At 46.7% G+C, this 17,090-nt stretch overlaps 1 protein-coding gene across 13 annotated transcripts in view; it reads left to right on the forward strand.

The window, feature by feature from the left end:
* The window catches only part of LOC141266083 (cytochrome P450 2C25-like), a 464,276-nt gene that overhangs the window by 303,460 nt on the left and 143,726 nt on the right, over window positions 1-17,090 (forward strand). For 12 of the 13 annotated variants that reach the window (XM_073679978.1, XM_073679979.1, XM_073679977.1 and 9 more), the window contains one exon: window positions 13,624-13,797. The exons of the other annotated variant lie outside the window; for it this stretch is intronic. In XM_073679978.1, the coding sequence (XP_073536079.1) occupies window positions 13,624-13,797 (174 nt within the window). The remainder of the gene's footprint in view (window positions 1-13,623; window positions 13,798-17,090) is intronic. 13 annotated transcript variants of the gene reach the window in all.

Here is a 17,090-nt window from a genome sequence, read left to right on the forward strand (position 1 = left end):
GCACAAGATATGGCAGACGGTGGTTGGCCCGGCCGGCTAGGCCGCATTGTAGCACACTGAGCTTCCCACTGCAACTTATGCTTCATGTCCATGTGCCGGTTCATGCATGAAGTACTCAAACTATGTATTTTTTGGCCTCTACTTAGCTTTTGTTGACAAATGTTACAGATAACACGAGTTGGGTCATCTTTATCGATCTGAAAAAATGCCCAGGCTATGCAAGGCTTAGCACCCATGCGACCTGAAGAGCCACCACGACTTGTGGTGAGAGGCAGAGTTGTGTTTGAGGATGCAGTTGTTGACGTGCTTCCAGTACTACGTCTCTGTCCAGGAAGGCGCAACCTGACCTCGTCGTCACTAGCATCTTCCTCCACCTCCTCTGCTGACCTCATCTCTTGGCTGACTGTGGGTTGACAGTAAGTGGGATCTCCAACCTCATCATCATCACCCTGTGCGTTATCACACCCGTCGTCCTCAGAGCCAACCTGTTCCTGCCCTGACAAAAAACTAAAGTTGTCGCTCCAATCAGGTATTTGAGTCTTATCATCGTCTTCCTCATTGTCTCCACCAACAGGAGTTACAGTTTGGGAATGAGGGTCTACATTATGGTCAGAACCTTCTGCGTCTGGTCCTGGATCCGACTCATAAAGTTTCTGGGCATCAGTGCAGATCATTTCCTCGTCTGGATTCACAGAAGCGCTGGAGTCGACCTCTGATTCCCAGGCTATAGTATGAGTAAACAGCTCTGCAGACTCAACCATCTGTTCTACCTCATACTCAGACGGGCAGCTGGAGATTTTGGAGCTGTGAGGAAGCAAGTGCGATTGGGGTGACACCTTTGAGGACTGGAGTATTTGTGATGTTGAAGTTGATGTGGAGGAGAGCCCACTTAAAGGAGCACTTGATATCCATTGAAGCACCTGCTGTTTTTGTGCCTCATCTGGAATTTGTAGCGATTGGCGTGGCCGTAAGAAAGGGATCTTATCACATTGTCCGCTAAAAGAAGTAGACATTTTAGTTTGGCTGGAAGATGGTCTTTCTTCTGCAGATGTTACTGTTGCTTTAACACCTACCCCACGGACACAACCTTTTTTCCCCTTCCCAACACGCCTATTCCCCTTTCCACCAGCAGCAGGCCTTTTTCCACTCATTTTGGTGGTTAACTAATTAACAACTCTGGAGTTGTTTGCACAAAAAAACAATGGATGGGAACCGAGCAGAGCTGAGTGGCCAAACTGTGGTATTAGGCCAAAACTATTGGCTGGGTTAGATGCAGAAAAAAATTATATTCAATTTGCAACCTGATGGAGGTCAGTATAGATGGACTAATAGAGAAAGTCCCACACACTGCTAGAAGGCCAAATATTTTTTCAGAGCTAGATGCAGAAAAAAATATATTCAGTTTGCAACCTGATGGAGGTCAGTATAGATGGACTAATACAACAAGTCCCACACACAGCTAGAAGCCCAATATTTTTTCAGAGGTAGATGCAGAAAAAAATATATTCAGTTTGCAACCTGATGGAGGTCTGTATAGATGGATTAATAGAACAAGTCCCACACACAGCTAGAAGCCCAATATTTTTTCAGAGCTAGATGCAGAAAAAAATATATTCAGTTTGCAACCTGATGGAGGTCAGTATAGATGGACAAATACAACAAGTCCCACACACAGCTAGAAGCCCAATATTTTTTCAGAGGTAGAAGCAGAAAAAAATATATTCAGTTTGCAACCTGATGGAGGTCAGTATAGATGGACTAATACAACAAGTCCCACACACAGCTAGAAGCCCAATATTTTTTCAGAGGTAGATGCAGAAAAAAATTATATTCAGTTTGCAACCTGATGGAGGTCTGTATAGATGGATTAATAGAACAAGTCCCACACACAGCTAGAAGCCCAATATTTTTTCAGAGGTAGATGCAGAAAAAAATATATTCAGTTTGCAACCTGATGGAGGTCAGTATAGATGGATTAATAGAACAAGTCCCACACACAGCTAGAAGCCCAATATTTTTTCAGAGGTAGATGAAGAAAAAAATATATTCAGTTTGCAACCTGATGGAGGTCTGTATAGATGGATTAATAGAACAAGTCCCACACACAGCTAGAAGCCCAATATTTTTTCAGAGGTAGATGAAGAAAAAAATATATTCAGTTTGCAACCTGATGGAGGTCAGTATAGATGGACTAATACAACAAGTCCCACACACAGCTAGAAGCCCAATATTTTTTCAGAGCTAGATGCAGAAAAAAATTATATTCAATTTGCAACCTGATGGAGGTCAGTATAGATGGACTAATAGAATGATGCTGTGCCCAAAAGATTTTACTTCACTAGGTGCAGTAAAAAAATTGGTATTCTATACACAGGTGGTGTAGCTTGCAACACAGATAGGCTACTCCACTGACTAACACACTCTGCAATAGGCCAAAAAGGATTAGCTTTGCTAGATTCAGCCAAATGCTGTGAAAAAAACTTGCACAGCACTGGCACAGACCTGCCTGGCAAAAACTGATAGGAACTGATGTAACCTAGTCCTGAAAAGGACTCCAATTACAATTAGTCTTTACTCCCACAATCTATCTATTTAAGAGCACAGACCTGCCTGATAAAAGTCGTAGGAAATGCTGTAACCTAGTCCTTAAAAGGACTGCAATCACAACTATTCCCTACTCCCAAGCTATCTGTAGATTTGTGCGAAAATTGGCTTGAAATTAACAAGGTATAGCGCACACAGCAACAGCGGTGCCGTCTAACACGCAGCTGCAGCAGTGAGAAAATGGTGGCGACGGGGAAAATGGCTTGGTCTTATAGGGCAAGGACATGTGACATACACTGCCAATGACACATGCCCTTGCTTGTGTGAAAAAAAGCACTTCGCTCCGTGTGTGCGCTGCTGATAGGCTGACAGATTGCACCTCCCCACTGTAAATGCGGGAAAGAGAAAAAAAAAATGGAGATCTTCATTGTTCCTGCAGAGATCCATCCCCTGCCCCTCCCCCCACCCCGCTGTACACTCAAACTGCGTATTAACATTAATTTTCATCATTACTGAGAAAAAATCCAGTTATGATTTTGGTGCACGAACAGTTATCGAACATAACCTCGAACAGCCGAATTTTTCTCAAATTGTTCGTGTTCGCCGAACGGCAAGAAAACCGCCCAAAACAGCTCGAATTTGAGATTGGCGAACAGTTCGAGTAGAACAACGCTCATCTCTAGTGTCCAAGTGTGGGATCAGTTGTCTCCGGGCACTCGGCATGGTGGGAGGAAGAAGGATCAGGGTGAGGAATATGCGGTCCAGACTTACGGTTACTAAGACTTGACCATGTGGAAGACAGGGTGGTGGTGGTGGCAAAGTGACTTAAAGCAATATCTGCTATCCAACCAACAACATTTTGACACTGCCCTGGGTTCAATAGTGGTGTGCTGCAGTCCCCTTGCAATTGGGTTCATTGGACATGAACTCGGCTCATCTGGATGCCATCACAGCCAGACACTGAGGAGCGCAAGCATGCCTGCACTTCTCAGTGTCTGCAGCATGGCAAGCTGCGATCCAGCCTGTCATCTCGATGTAGCAGAGCTGGAGCCGTCCTGGAACCATGGAAAGGTAAGGATGATGTTGGTTTATTATTTTACTTTTATTGCAGGAGATCGTTGGCTTCAGCTGGAATGGGCGTGATGGTAAGTATGGTTTAAAAGAACAATTGTGTGTTTATTTCAATTAAAGGACTTTATTCTGGGTGTTTGTGTTTTTTTTTAACTTTGACTATGGGGTTAGTAATGGGGGTGACTTATAGACGCCTCTCCATTACTAACCTGGGCTTGATGTCAGCTGGCATTATAAGCTGACATCAACCCCAGCCCTATTACCCCACTGCCACCGCTACAGGGCAGTGGGAAGAGCGAGGCTAAGTGCCAGAATTGGCGCATCCTATGGATGCGCCATTTCTGGGGCGGCTGACGGCTGGTGTTTCTAGCCTGGGAGGGGGCCAATATTCTTGGCACCCTTCCTGGGCTATTAATATCAGCCCCCAGCTGTCTGCCTAGCCTTTGCTAGCTATTAAAATAGGGGGACCCCACGTCATTTTTTAGGGGGGGTCCCCCATTTTAATAGCTAGTAAAGGTTAGGTATTCAGCTGGGGGCTGATATTAGTAGCCTGGGAAGCTCCGTGGGTATTACCCCCTTCCTAGGCTTCAAACATCTGCTCCAGCCGTCTGCTTAACCTCCGCTAGAGACTAAAATTACGGGGAACCCCACGCCAATTTTTTTTTAATAAATTCTTTATTTTAACACTAAATGACAAGTACAGTAACCAACACTGTCACTGTACTTATTATATATGTGACTGACATGTTTCTATCTATCTAATCTACTGTATGTGTGATGCTCTATTCTTTCTGTTCTAAATTGTTGGGTACCGATGCTGAATTGCCGGCCGGCTTTTTTTAAGAGAGTGTCTTCTGAGCAGTTTGTCAGCTTTTGGACACCTTTGAAGGTGTTTTCTATGCATTTTTATTTGCCTGCCATTGGTTTTAACGGTGTTCGACGTTGTTCTAAGGTGTTCAATGAACAGTTCCACGAACATCCCAGTGTTCGACGAACCGAACCAGAACACTACGGGGGTGGCTCAACACTGCTTGTCAGTGCAGAGCATCTGAGTGCAGAGCACAGAAACTTTTCTTTTTCATTTGCTAATGTGATAATGCACTGTTTTCTGTTGAGAGGCAGAGTCCACCAAAGATTTTTTTGTGTGGCAAACGTCATACACTCTGCTATATGTCAGCTACTACGTTAGTGGCAGTGAACCTCAGCTGTTTTCACATGACAAAGCTAAGAGGTTGAACATCACCATCTCCAATCTGTAGGACACGGAAATGGTGGTTTTAGGCCCTAATTTTTATAAATGTGTACAGTTCTGATTGTATCTCCATTTGCTGAGTTGACTGTATTGGAAGCAGTGTTGGTCCCCATTATACTACTTAAACTCTAGTGAAATTGATGACACTTTTGTAGTTTTAGGCCCTAATTATTAAAATGTGAACACTCCTGATTGGGGCTCCATCTACTGGGTTTGCTGTAGGGGAAGAGTTGTTGTTCCTAATTCTACAATTTCTACTCTACTGAAATTGATGCCACTTTGCTGGTGTCTGCCACAAATTTTTGGAAATGTGGGGAATCCTCATAGGGTCTCCATCTATTGGGTTGGCTGCAGAGGAAGAGGTTTCTGTCTCCAATAAACTACTTCTACTCTGGTGAAATTGATGCCACTTTGGTGGTGTTAGGCCCTAATTTAGGGAAATGTAAACACTTCTAATTGACTCTCCATCTACTGGGTTGGCTGTACTGGAAAAGGTGTCGGTCCTAATTACATCATTTGTACTGTAGTGAAATGAATGCCACTTTGATGGTGTCTGCCACTAATTTTTGTAAATGTCTGCTGGGTTGGCTGTAGTGGAAGAGCTGTCGGTCACCATTATACTAGTTCTAGTCTAGTGAAATTAATTTGTTGGTGATTTTTTTGTCACAGGGGTACACAAGATATAATCGAAATTGGTTTTCTTTGTACCATGGTATATAACGCAGGCTATATTTCATCTTTTAATTTTTCTGTGCTGACATTGTTCTCCATACAGGGGTACACATTAGTAATGAGAGAGCACTAAACGTGCTCAACTTAGTGGTTCAGCGGTTTCTCAAAACCAACCCAGATCTGCCAGAGCTGTTGTGAAAGTACAACGCATGTGTGCCCATTTCAGAAAGTCAGCTATAGCTTCCGCCACCCTGGCAGTGCTTCAGCAACGTTTGCAGCTTCCAGCTCACTGACTGTTGTGCGATGTCACCACATGTTGGAAATCAACTTTGCAGATGTTGGGAAGGATTTGTGAGCAAAAGAGAGCAGTTGTTGAGTATAAGCTTCAACATGTCCCTCGGCATTCAGGTCAGCCTCCGCACATAAGAGCTGATGAGTGGGCATGGATGTGTGACATCTGTACTGTCCTCCAAAACTTTGAGGACTCCACCAAGATGGTGAGCGGCGATGACGCCATAATTAGCGTCACCATCCTGCTTCTCTATCTACTGAAATGCTCGGTGCTCACAGTTAAAGAGGAGGCATTGCAGGCGGAGCAAGGAACTATGCAGCCCAGCCTCATCTCATCTCAGAGCAGATTGTGTGATAATGAGGAGGAGGAGGATGAGGAGGAGAACACGGACAGTCGATCTCTTGGGTAAGACATGAAACGCTTGGCTGTCTTGGAAGCCTTAATACCCCTTTCATTCTATGGGAAAGCTTTATGAGTTTCGCTTAATGATCATCAGTGGCCTAAACTGTGGATTGCTTAATCATGTTATTTCTCAAAACGTATTGCAGATCAGGCTATTGTCCAACTCTGCAGTGATTAAATGCAAGGCATAAAAAAAGATCTTTATCTGTGACTAAGCTGTGACTAAGCACAACCGAGCTGATGTTGGATGGGCTGTCATTGCTTATGCAACAAGCTGCATTAGAGGACTTCCTGGGTGAAATGACAGCTGGAGTAGATACAGTTTCCTTCTATGCCAGTCCTTTCACCAAGCTAAAGAATATGGCTGTGGTGAAATACAACTCTCACTGAGAAGCAGTGTCAGACTGAAGAACATTGGGCTCACCAGAGGATTTGATTATAAGCGACCACCTTTCTCCCCCACTAAAGAGCCCCATAGTAGCTGCAAGGTTTGCGCTATGAGCTCTCCTGAAGGAGAAGCCAGTGCCCTCCGGAGGATTCTCTGATGGACCCGTCCAACCCTGCCGAGAGGCAGCCCTGGCAAAGAAAAGTCAGTGTGAAGGTTCCTGGACACTATATGGCTGCTATTTTTTACTGAGGGGGAAACCCATGCAAACGCAGGGAGAACATACAAAATCCTTGCAGATGTTGTCCTTGGTGGGATTTGAACCCAGGGCTCCAGCGCTGCAAGGCTTCAGTGCTAACCACTGAGCCACTGTGCTGCCCTCTCTGTTCTCCCTCTGATATCTAACAGGCTGGAGAAACATGCTCCTGCTGCCACTCAGTGTCTTCAGCTCCTTTGTGAGAAACTAATGTATTTCTGCAGCCAATCAGTGAACCAAATAAAATTCCTGAGAAGGAAATTGTGGATGGCTTCGCTACTGGTACTGGGGGCAGTGCTAATACCATGGGGTCCTACCATAGTTCACTGGAAATATTCCAGGCTAGTTGGAGCCAAGCTGATTCCCATAGAAAAGTACCACAGCAAGCTAAGGAGATGGTGGCCTCTATCATCATCACGACTTCGGCACTATGAACTCTCCTGTAGGAGAAGCTGGGGCCCACCGGAGGAGTCTCTGGTTCTCTGGTGGGCCCGTCCAACTCTGCCGAGAAGCAGCGCTGGCTAAGAAAAGTCTGTGTGAAGGTTCCCGGACACTTTAGGGCTGCTTTTTTTTTACTGTGGACTGGCTCCAGTGAGATGTACCGTCCCTGGCCACATTCACTTGTCTACATGATTGTGGTTAGGCAGTCCTTCCCACTAAGTGCACTGGGGAGGGCACGGGTAATGTTCTGGGACCCGTGCTTGTGGAAGGCAGGGACGACACCGGGAGAAATAGTGGAGGCTGGGGACCGAGTATGGAGCCTGGCTGCCGCCATGAGATTGTGAAAAGCTTCCGCCTCCACGAGCCTAAAAGGCAACATTTCCAGTGGTGATCTATTGCTCTGTTTCCCTGAATCATCTCACTGGTACATGCTCTGCTCCTCCATAATCCCTCTGCTCGCTGTATATGTGGCCATCTATTGCTCTGCTTCCCTGAATCATCTCACTGGTACATGCTCTGCTCCTCCATAATTTCTCTGCTCGCTGTATGTGTGGTCATCTATTGCTCTGCTTCCCTGAATCATCTCACTGATACATGCTCTGCTCTATATTTCTGCTTTATCTGTCACATTCCATTCAATACTCACCTATGTCCGTCCTTTCCCCACTTTAGACTTTATCTGATGTTTAGAGGTGCTAAACTGCAGGGCTAAGAGTCCTAGCTCTGTCTTTGATCACCCAGCCATCTCCTGGTGATCAGAGCAGCTGGCAATTTAGCCACAAACAGCTCCCACAATGCCCCTCACCTAATGCTATAGTGTGCCCTATAAAATCAGAAGCTGCCTAAGGGGTGCACACATGTGGGGTTGTGCACGCGTCTTGTGCAAAGTGGCTTTGGAGATAAGTGGCAGTTATTTCAGAGGCAGTTAGTCAGGGCAGGAGTCAGGTAACCCACACTTTGACCGCTTACTCTCTTTCAACTATGTTTTTGTTAGCTTTCACTTTTTCCCCTATAGTCCTCCACTTTCTACTAACCCCTCTAACCCCTACACCTAGTAAGGAACTCTTCATCTCTCCCTCCATCCTCCCCATTCACCTCACCCCCTCCTCAGAACTATTCATCAACATTCAATCCTGTATCTCCAAACACAGACAGCCATCCCATGCCATCTCCTACTCCCACCTGCTAACACTTTCTCTGCTCCTCCTCACTTTCGGCGACATCTCTCCAAATCCTGGCTCTCCTCATCACATCCCCACAGTCACTTCCACCTCCTATCCACAATCTAACACAAACTCTCGCAGCCTATCTAACCTCATACCCATCCACCTAATCCCCGCTTCCCCAGTTGCACTAACAGGAGCTCTATGGAATGCTCGCTCCGTCTGCAACAAACTTTCCTACTTCCACGACCTTTTCATTACTAACAAACTTTCCTTCCTCACCATCACCGAAACCTGGCTCACCCCCTCTGACACAGTCTCCCCAGCTGCACTTTTGTATGGCGGATTCCACCTTTCCCACCCCCGCCGCCCCAATGGCAAACATGGTGGAGGCGTAGGTTTTCTCCTGTCAGATACCTGCGCCTTCACCGAAATCCCACTGCTGCCCTCTGTTACACTCCCATCTTTTGAGGTGCACTCCATGCGCATCTACTCCCCCTCCAACATCCAACTGGCCATCATTTACCGACCCCCAGGGCAAGCCACCACCTTCTTAGACCACTTCACCACCAGGCTGCTTCACCTCCTTTCCACTGACATCCCCACTATCATAATGGGTGACTTCAACATCCCCATCGACACTTCCCACTCATCTGTCTCTAAGCTCCTATCCCTTACTTCCTCCTTCGGCCTTGCTCAATGGTCTTCCGCAACCACTCATAAAGATGGCCACACACTGGACCTAATCTTCACCCGCCTCTGTTCCCTATCTAACCTCTCTAACTCTCCTCTCCCTCTCTCAGACCACAACCTACTTACATTCTCTGCCCTCTCCTCTCCAGGTCCACAATCACCACTCCAAAAACTTGCACAGCCTGGCAGGAACCTCAAACACCTCAACCTACACTCACTCTCTGAATCCCTCCTCCCTCTTGCAGACATAAATTCCTTACATGATGCAGATGTTGCCGCGGCTTTATATAATACCACAACAGCCTCAGTTCTCGACTCAGTCGCTCCTCTCACACATACCAAAGCTCACACAATCAATAGGCAACCCTGGCACACCAACCTCACTAAAGAACTGCGATGGGCCTCCAGGGTTGTGAGCGGAGATGGAAAAGGTCCCACTCCATCGAGCACTTTATCGCATTCAAACAATCCCTCACTATTTTCAAGTCCCCACTCACTGCAGCAAAGCAAACCTACTTCTCATCTCTCATATCCTCCCTGTCTCACAACCCTAAACAGCTATTAAACACTTTCAATTCTCTACTCCATCCCCCAGTGCCTCCTCTTTCTCCTCTCATCTCAGAGGAAGAGTTTGCCTCATTCTTCAAGCAGAAGATTGACACCATCAGACAAAGCTTTTCCCTATAGTCTCCACAGCCCCTCCTCATATCTACTCAACCTTCCTCCTCCAAACCCCACTTCTCCACAATTACAGAAGACCAAGTCTCTTCTTTACTCTCCAAGTCACACCTCACCACCTGCGAACTTGATCCAATCCCGCCCCACCTCATCCCTAACCTTATCACAGTCTTCATCCCAACCCTAACCCATCTCTTCAACCTGCAACCTGTCACTAACAACTGGTGTCTTCCCCTCATGTTTCAAACACGCCTCAATCACACCCATCTTCAAAAAGCCCTCCCTTGACACATCCTCTATGACCAGCTACCACCCCATATCACTTCTCCCCTATGCCTCAAAACTACTGGAACAACATGTCCACCTTGAACTGTCCTCCCACCTCTCCTCATGTTCCCTCTTCGACCACTTACAATCTGGCTTCCGACTACATCACTCGACTGAAACTGCCCTGACCAAAGTCACCATGACCTACTAACCGCCAAATCCAAGCAACACTACTCCGTCCTCCTCCTCCTGGAGCTGTCATCTGCCTTTGACACAGTCGACCATTCCCTCCTACTACAGACCCTCTCATCTCTTGGTATCATGGACTTGGCCCTATCTTGGATCTCCTAATACCTAACAGACAGGACTTTCAGCGTCTCCCACTCGCACACCACCTCCTCATCTCAGCCCCTATCTGTCGGTGTCCCCAAAGGTTCAGTCCTAGGACCTCTGCTCTTCTCCATCTACACCTTTCGCCTGGGACAGCTCATAGAGTCTCACGGCTTTCAGTATCACCTCTACGCAGATGACACACAGATCTACCCCTCTGGACCCGGTATTTCCTCCCTACTAACCAGTATCCCACAATGTCTGTCTGCTATCTCATCCTTCTTCTCTGCAAGATTTCTAAAACTTAACATGGATAAAACAGAATTCATCATCTTTCCACCTTCTCATTCATAACCCCCATCTGACCTATCCATCAGCGTCAATGGCTGCCCACTCTCCCCAGTCCCACAAGCTCGTTGCCTCGGGGTAATCCTGGACTCTGACCTCTCTTGCATAGACTCTGCAAAAACACTAGTGCATGCCCTCACCATCTCCCGCATAGACTACTGCAACCTCCTGCTCTGTGGCCTCCCTTCCAACACTTTCGCCCCCCTCCAATCTATCCTAAACTCTTCTGCCCGACTAATCCACCTGTCCCCCCGCTATTCCCTGGCCTCTCCCCTCTGTCAATCCCTTCACTGGCTCCCCATTGCCCAGAGAATCCAGTTCAAAACCCTAACCCTGGCATACAAAGCCATCCACAACCTGTCTCCTCCATACATCTGTGACCTAGTCTCCCGGTACTTACCTGCACGCAACCTTCGATCCTCACAAGATCTCCTGCTCTGCTCCCCTCTTATCTCCTCTTCCCACAATTGCATACAAGATTTCTCCCGTGTATCCCCCTACTCTGGATCTCTCTACCCCAACATATCAGACCCTCGCCTACCACAGAAACCTTAAAAAAAACCTGAAGACCCACCTCTTCCGACAAGCCTACAACCTGCAGTAACCCTCGCTCCACCATACCGCTGCATGACCAGCTCTACCTTCACCTACTGTATCCTCACCCATCCCTTGGAGATTGTGAGCCCTCGAGGGCATGCTCCTCTCTCCTCCTGTACCAGTCGCTGACTCATGTTGTGAAGATTATTGTAAGTGTTTTTGCTATGTATAGCCCCTTTTACACATGCCAAGCGCCATGGAATAAATGGCGCTATAATAATAAATAATAATAATAATAATTTCAAGTGCAAGCAGCTGTCCAGAAATGAGTCAATTCAGTATTGCGGATTGTGGGTGGGTGGCTTGCTGCATACTTGCGCTTGCATTCCAAGTAACAGAAAACTAAGGAGATGGATGGCCTCATCATAATCACAACCTGCAAGATTTGCGCTATGAACTCTCCTGATGGAGAAGCCAGGGTCCACCGGAGGAGTCTCTGGTTCTCTGGTGGGACCGTCCAACCCTGCCGAGAAGCAGCCCTGGCTAAGAAAAGTCTGTGTGACGATTCCCGGATACTCTATGGTGTGTCATCGGAGGATAAACACAACTTTACCTCACAAATTGTGCGTGTTGTAAAAAATGTTTTGTTTTGTGTTTTTGCACACTTTCTTGTCATAATAGTCGAATATTATATCCATATACTTCAACAGAATACCACTGTTTGTTGTCTCCAGTTACCATTAGTTTTACACTAGTTAGATAGTTTAAGATCACTTGGACATGACATCTATGATTGTTTTAAAGAGCTCAAAATGGGTTCAATACAGACCTAAGAGACATCAGGGAGGTATACCTCGATTTTCTTGCAGTTAAAGCTTTCATGCTTTTATAGTATTGGAGGAAAGTTCAACATCGTGAGTAAATTCTAATTTCAAATGATCAGTTCGTTTCTACTTGCCTCCAGCTCTTTAGTCCATCAGAACTCCAGCAATAAAGTCTTCACCTTTTTCACTGTCTTAGAACCACTAGAGATGTCAGCATAAATCCATTACTTAAACCGCCCACACACATTAGACTAGTGTTGGCTAAACCATCTGAAATCGATAGCTTTGGCCGACAGTCTAATGTACAGTGGGTACGGAAAGTATTCAGACCCCTTTAAAATTTTCACTCTTTGATTCATAGACAGCCTTCTGTCGGGCCACTCTGTCATAAAGGCCCGACTGGTGGAGGGCTACAGTGATAGTTGACTTTGTGGAACTTTCTCCCATCTCCCTACTGCATCTCTGGAGCTCAGCCACAGTGATCTTAGGGTTCTTCTTTACCTCTTTCACCAACGCTCTTCTCCCACGATTGCTCAATTTGGCTGGACGGCCAGGTCTAGTAAGACTTCTGGTGGTCCCAAGCTTCTTCCATTGATTATGGAGGCCACTGTGCTCTTAGGAACCTTGAGTACTGCAGACATTCTTTAGTAACCTTGGCCAAATCTGTGCCTTGCCACAATTCTGTCTCTGAGCTCCTTGGGCAGTTCCTTTGAGCTGATGATTCTCATTTGGTCTGACATGCACTGTGAGCTGTGAGATCTTATATAGACAGGTATGTGCCTTTCCAAATCAAGTCCTATCAGTTTAATTAAACACAGCTGGACTCCAATGAAGCAGTAGAACCATCTCAAGGAGGATCACAAGGAAATGGAGAGCATGTGACTTAAATATTAGTGTCTGAACAAAGGGTCTGAATACTTAAGACCATGTGATATTTCAGTTTTTCTTTTTTAATAAGTTTGCAAAAATTTCTACATTTCTGTTTTTTTCAGTCAAGATGGGGTGCAGGGTGTACTTTAATGAGAAAAAAAATGAACTCTTTAGAATTTACTAAATGGCTGCAATGTAAACAAAGAGTGAAAAATTTAAAGGGGTCTGAATACTTTCCGTACCCACTATATATGGAAGCCCAGGACAATTTATTATAGGAGAACATATCGATCTGGTATGCCCGATTTCGGACTGCCATTTGTATTGTCTCATGGAATTAACACACCCGAATGATCACTCCAGTATTTGGGAGTGTTGGCTAAAATAGCTGCTGGCTGAGTGGTCAGCCAAACCATCATTTGGTCGACAGCCATCTAATGTACTTTACTTGGCTAGTTAATTGGGGCCACCTTTATAGATTGTCCAGATTAGTTCAAATGGCCTCCAGGCTCCTAATTTACAAAAGGCTTAGAGGGAACAAATCTATCTCGTCTCCATTCTTCTTGCTTGTATTCCTCATCTATTTTATCCTCTACAGGTCTGCAATATTGTCCCGATCCTTCTGAAGTTTACGATCATCAAGAAGAAAATCTTTAAAGAAAACGAATATCTACTAAAATTTGTGGCAAAGTACATAGAGCAGCACAAAAAGACTCTGAATCCGGAGTCACCGCGGGACTTCATAGACTATTTCCTGCTGAAGATAAAGGAGGTAACGGGAATCAGATGAGGCTGCTGAAAAGCCTTTATAACTATATCAATGTGAAGTGGGGGAATATTACAAGCCAAAAATTACAGGTGCAATGGAGAAGAAACAGAAGAAAGAGAGGAAAGTCCACAATCCCTTACATGAGCAATTAGTTCCCGTTCACCCTGCTGTGGCTCACATTGTAAACAGGTCACAGGATGCAACATGAAAACAAGGAAAAGACGGAAGCAGGGGCATACATAGGAATCATGGGGCCCCATAGCAGAAGCTCTAACTGCCCCCCCCCAAAAAAAAATTTTTTTTTTTTAAATAATTGTCGGGGTCACCAAAGATCAGATCTCACAACTTTCCATCCTTTACATAGTAATTTTCCTCCTGCTAACGTCCTAGATCTCTCTTTCATTGCCCCATAAAGTGTGATGCCAATAAAAGGGCCCCCCAAACACAGTATGAAACCCCCATGGTGTATTCCTCCACATGCACAGTATAATGACTAGTGTTGAGCCACCCCCGTAGTGTTCGAGTTCGGTTCGGTTCGTCGAACACCCGTGTGTTCGCCGAACTGTTCGTCGAACTGTTCGTCGAACACCTTCGAACACCGTTAAAACCAATGGCAGGCAAACAAAAACACATAGAAACACATAGAAAACACCTTCAAAGGTGTCCAAAAGCTGACAAACTGCTCAGAAGACATAACTAACACATGGAAAAGTGACAAGTACATATAGTCATGCGAAAATAAAAGAGGTGAAGGAGTAAAAGGAGGGGGAGACACAGATATAGGCATGTCATGCCCTTCTAAAATCCAAAAAGTGAGAAGCCGACACGGCCAGTCCGCTCCTGCCCGTGCCACCTCCGTGTCGCCGGGTTTGTGCCAGAGCCGCGGTGAACCCTGACGGCCAGCCCCCCTCTCCCAATACTGGTGCCTGTCCGCTGGTGGGTCGAGCGAGCCCCCCTGTGGTGGAGGCAGCTCTAAGCTTTTTAATTTAAATTATCTCTCTAATTTGAATGAATACACTTTAAATCCATTTACAAGGATCTATTGGAGGGCAAGTCTCATGCCAGCAGCCGCGGTAATTCCAGCTCCAGTAGCGTCCACTAAAGCTGCTGCAGTTAAAAAGCTTTTATAAGGATCGAGCTCGGCTGTCCACCGCAAGGCATCCTACTGCCAGTCCCAGCCCCTATGCCTTGGGGTGCCTCCTGATGCTCTTCACTAAGTATCCCATGGTCCCGAAGCATTTCCTTTGAAAAAATTAAGTGTCTAAACTACAGGTGGTGCAGCTTGCTTAACAGCCGGGATAATCCGCTCACTAGCAGACACTGCTACTAGGCACAAAGTATTTCCTGGGCTAGATGCAGTTAAAAATTTGTAATTAGATACTCTCATTGGATGCTGAGAAAGCATTCCATAGAGTCTCCTGGCACGCCATATATGATTCTCTTAAAAAGCTTGGGGTAGGGGTCTAGGGGACCCTTTTATAGCCAAAATCACGGCCCTGTATCGCAATACGTCACCTAGGCTGAAGATAAATGGAACTGTAGCACCCTGAGGGCTCGGTTGCTACAGACGTATTGCACCTCACCCAGAGGTGTGATATCTCACTCTCAGGTAAGGATGGAGTGTGGATCAGGACCCGACACCTGCATGCATTACACCACATTGCCGTGGGGCAGGGCGACCAATATGCCCCTGAGATGGGCACGACAGTCCCTGTCCCTGGCTGGAGTGGGGGGAGGGAACACTGAGGAAGGGGAACCCTGTAGTGCAGGAGCAGGGAGGAAGCAGTTCTTGGGTGCATTGAGAAGGGAGTATAAAAGGTGGGCACCATCTTAGTTCAGTGCAGAGAAGTCTGAGCAGAAGTGGCAGGGAGCAGGGGCTCTGCATGAGCTCTGCTCCGGAGGCGGGCCTAGTAACAGAGGCCCAGGCCTGGAAGAGGGAGAAGGAAGGAAGAGGAGCGGAGAAGGCTCCAGGAACGAGGAATGAAGGGATCCCAGGGGTGCGGACGGGCGAGTCGCCACCGCACGCCCGAATCCACCTGCGTGGAGGGGTCAGGCCAAAGGGGGAGACCGGTCCCCGAACTAGTGGAGGCAGGAAACGACCCTCAGCTAGAAACCGGAGGCTCTGACATTTTATGTGGCGCAGCCCCTCGCTACACCCGCTAGGAAGGCACCACATAGGGTCAGGGAAACTGGCGCCAAGTTTACCAAGAAGAGGCCCGAGGCAGCCGGACAGAAGTGTTGGTAAGAAAGGCCAGACAAAGGACACACAAAGGGGGTCCTGTGAAGTGCTCCAAAGTTATCTGGGAGTTGTCTGAGCCCCTCACCTGGTGAGCACAGTACGACGTGGGCAGCCGTTACCTGCAGACGTGGTCTGGATAATAAGAACTGTGAGTAAAGGCCCTGAACTGCATCACTGACTCCGTGTCGTTACTGCTGCTGCCCTGCACCATCACCCCCATCCTCCGCATACACTGCCCTGAGGCTATACTCCTCCCGTGGGGAGTTATGCTACGCTCTGCTGCACCCACAACACCAGCCTCAGTGGTCTGCCCTGTAGTGGCGGTTCACTCTGACCGCAATCCACGGGTGGCGTAGTCGGACATTTAAACATGAAAACCACATAAATAGTTCCGCCACTGGTTTGACCGCCCTGAGCCACGGAACTGGGTCGCCGCCACGAAGAGTACAACCACCAGCATCCACCAAAAAGGGTCCGGCTCCGGGTGTCCCAAGGCCCAGGGGGTGCGTCAGAACATTTTCATCACCTTTCACAATCACCAATGGGACAAGGCAGTGATGTCCTCTGTCCCCTCTCTTATACATCCTAGTGACGGAGCACCTGCTCTCATCAATTCGCCATAACCCCAATATTAGGTGGATTGAGGTGGGAGGCACCGAGTACAAGTGCTCTCTATTTGCTGATGATGTCCTAGTATATATCACTCAATCACATATATCCATCCATGCTGTTATGGCTGAAATAGATCACTTTGTTACATGGTAAAATTTTAAAATCAATGCAGCGAAGTCTGAGGCCCTCGATGTCTCCCTCCCCAAATCCATATAGGATTCCATCCAGTCCAACTTTCCCTTTGCCTGGCCCTCACAGGGTATCAAATACTTAGGAATTCCTATTCATAGAGACCTCTCCCATCTATGTTATCTTAATTTTGGGCCCTTTATTGAACAACTCCATACAGACCACGGTTGGCAAGTTAGAACTGTAAGATTCACTACGTGAACCACTGGTGTTTTGTGGAAAAGCACATGTACACTGCGTTCCAAATTATTATACA

Source organism: Phyllobates terribilis, unplaced genomic scaffold, assembly GCF_046119375.1.
Source record: "Phyllobates terribilis strain yellow unplaced genomic scaffold, ASM4611937v1 Scaffold_4__5_contigs__length_816908805, whole genome shotgun sequence".
NCBI classification, from domain to species: Eukaryota; Metazoa; Chordata; class Amphibia; order Anura; family Dendrobatidae; genus Phyllobates; species Phyllobates terribilis.